The 2,997-nt window shown below is 47.4% G+C and overlaps 1 protein-coding gene across 1 annotated transcript in view; it reads right to left on the bottom strand.

The window, feature by feature from the left end:
* Positions 1 to 2,997, bottom strand: part of rnf4 (ring finger protein 4) — an 8,943-nt gene that overhangs the window by 1,333 nt on the left and 4,613 nt on the right. The window contains exons 2-6 of the mRNA XM_008420988.1: positions 829 to 926; positions 537 to 693; positions 353 to 435; positions 264 to 276; positions 88 to 184 (exon numbers count right to left, since the gene is read on the bottom strand). Coding sequence (XP_008419210.1) covers positions 88 to 184; positions 264 to 276; positions 353 to 435; positions 537 to 693; positions 829 to 840 — 362 coding nt within the window. The 5' untranslated portion in view covers positions 841 to 926. The remainder of the gene's footprint in view (positions 1 to 87; positions 185 to 263; positions 277 to 352; positions 436 to 536; positions 694 to 828; positions 927 to 2,997) is intronic.

The following is a 2,997-nucleotide window of genomic DNA, read 5'->3' as shown; positions in this document are numbered from 1 at the left end:
CAGCAGGGACCGGTGTAATACCTGGATGTCTACCAGCAGGGACCGGTGTAATACCTGGATGTCTACCAGCAGGGACCGGTGTAATACCTGGATGTGTGTGCAGTAGAGGTGATGGCAGCTTGAACGACAGTGGGCGCGTCTTCGTCTTCATCACTGCTGAGAACATAGCTCTCACCTGGAGGCCCTGATGGAAGAACCAAGAAGGTCTGTTACGGTCTGGTACCGGTCCAGTGTGAGGTCATGACAGCAGATCCAGGTTTTACCTTCGTCCACCAGCTGGGGGCAGGAGAGAGAGAAGCAGAGTTATGAGGCTGTGAGAAGCAGCTTCCTGTTGGTTGGTTGGTTTGTTTACCAGCACAGACTCGTTGGTGGTCGTCAGGTCGACCACAGCAGACTCTGATCCCTCGCAGGTGAGGTCCACCACCTCCTCCACACCTGGACACAGCAGAGCCACATGAGCCGGACCGTTCTGCAGAACCTTCAGCGCAGACCGGAGGTTCTGGACCGGCTCCGGGTCCGTCGGGCTCTACACCGACCGTCCTCGGCGCCGTCCATCACGTCGATGGGCTCCGTGGGGGGGGCGGGGTCTCCGGCGCCGGCCGCCCTGCGGGTCCGACTGCTGGCCGCTCTGCTGGTCTTGGTTCTGGTTCTGGAGACCAGAGAGCTTCCAGCGGGCCGCCGCTTCCTCTGAGCCTGAAACACAGGATGTGATGTCAGCAGGGGGCGGAGCCTTCTTCATCTGGACAGGTGCAGCTGCTCAGGTTTACAGAGCCATCAATAAGAGCCATTGATCACCTGATCAGGTAACTGCAGATCAAACTGACTCACCGAGCTGCTCATGTCCTGAAGAGGTCCGTTAGCTCTCTGGGTTCACACCTGGATCCAGGTGATCCAGCTGATCCAGGTGATCCACACACTGGTTTACTCTGTGTGAAAACACAGAACAGACATTTCTGACTGGTTCTGGATCGGACCAGAACCTGGACCAGAACCTGGACCAGAACCTGCAGGTCTGAAGTAAGAACTAAGAGAAGCTCCGCCCTCCTGATCATCTAAGCCAGATGTGGTTTTGGGCCCTCTGGTTCTGTGGACCGGCTGCAGCCAGCCGTCCCATCATCAGATTCTCACACCTGCTACAGACTTACTGCATCTCTGGCTGTTTACATTATAAACATGTTTATAACATATTTATGTATATAATGTATGGAATAGGACACATTTATTGGCCAACTGATTCATCCACCAGTCGATTTCTGGGAGCCGATTTCCTTCATTTTGGGGGATCGTGATCAGCCGATGGAAGCTGATCTCATCTTCATCAGCAAAGGTTTCAGCATCAGCCTCCGTCCTTCAGCTCTGCAGTCAGAGGTCAGACTGACTGACCCACCAGGTCTGAACCAGTCAGAGGTCAGACTGACTGACCCACCAGGTCTGAACTCAGTGACCTTCTGCTGCATTTAGCAACATTTCAGACAAAAACATTCATATCAGCCAAAACCAGCAGCTCAGGCTTTTTAAATATCGGTAACCAGGAAGCTGCAATCGGTGCAGCTTCACACGTTCATGACTCTCTGATTAAATTCATTTCTCTAATCCTCCATGCAGCCTGACGTAGAAACGTTTAGCTAGACGACGTCAGACATTTTAATGATCAAACGTTTGAAGCCAAAATGCCTCAGAAATATTCAGAGCCACATGAGAATCAACTCATTTACAGTCTAAACTCAGTTTCACACAGAGACCCGAGCAGAAACGTCCGGCTGCTGAACTGGACCGGTCCGGGTCGCCATCAGGCTCATTTCTGTTAGCAGCTAATCTTTATATCACCGAGGCTCATTAAAACAAACCTTCATCTTGTTTCTGCTCTTCCTCCTGAAGGAAAAGTCTTTACACACATTGTTTTGATAACTTAGCTTCTGACCGGAGCTGCGGTTCCTACCGCGGCCACCAGGGGGCCCAGAGCAACTTGTTTTCTTTTTATCCATCAAATAATGATTTCTACATACATTATAAAATATATATTATTGTAAAAGCAAATCAGTTCATAGTGAAATTGTGTTTTTGATATTATAATGACATAGAAATTATTACTTAGAAATAAAAATCCGCTCCACTGATGGGGCCCTTTAGTGGCCCCAAGAGGCTGCTTAGTTTACTTATGCCTTGGGCCGGCCCCATTTAAGGCACACAAAATTATAAGAAAGGAAAAAAAAGTTAAAAATATAAATAAAATGTCAGACATCGGAGTGTAAAGAAAAACGACAGGAACTAGTTCTCACATAGATCCGGTTCACCATCAGCTGCACTTCCTGCTTGTTCCCATCAGTTTTACGACTCTGAAGGTTTTTAAAGTCAGTTTTTCTATTTCCACATTTACAGGACCAGCAGGTTGTTCAGTACCGGGTCGGTTCTTCTGCTCCAAATATTACATCCTCCGTTTTTAAGGGGAGGAAAAGTTTAGTTGAGCTCCAGCTGTTGGTGGTCAAAGTTCCCTGGATGGATTTTAAAATGAACTTCCTCATCTTTAGGGCTCAGAGGGTCAACAGTTCTCCACTTGTTGACCTCTGAACCAGGAAACAGATTTAAAATGGAGATTTTATTTGGTCAGATATGAAGCTAGTTAGATGCCGACTCGTCTGTTAGTTAGTTACTTTTGTCCAGAAGTGACTGAAGGTTAGCTGGTTGATTACATTTTAACCAGATATTTGACTGCAGAGGAGATAAAGTTCATCACTGAGAGCCGTTCAGATTATACCAGATTATACCAGATTATAACAGATTATAACAGATTATAACAGATTATAACAGATTATAACAGATTCTGTTATTTAGCAAATGCCTCATGGACCAGATTCCTTCTTCCATCCAAACTCAGATTTATTCCTGCAGCAGATCTGAGTCTGGTGAAGTGAAGCTGGTCAACACAACAACACCTGCTGGTCAACACCTGCTGGTCAACACAACAACACCTGCTGGTCAACACCTGCTGGTCAACAC

This window comes from Poecilia reticulata, linkage group LG10, assembly GCF_000633615.1.
Source record: "Poecilia reticulata strain Guanapo linkage group LG10, Guppy_female_1.0+MT, whole genome shotgun sequence".
Lineage (NCBI taxonomy): Eukaryota > Metazoa > Chordata > Actinopteri > Cyprinodontiformes > Poeciliidae > Poecilia > Poecilia reticulata.
Note: the sequence above shows the minus strand (reverse complement) of the source record. Positions and strands in the feature narration are given on the sequence as shown.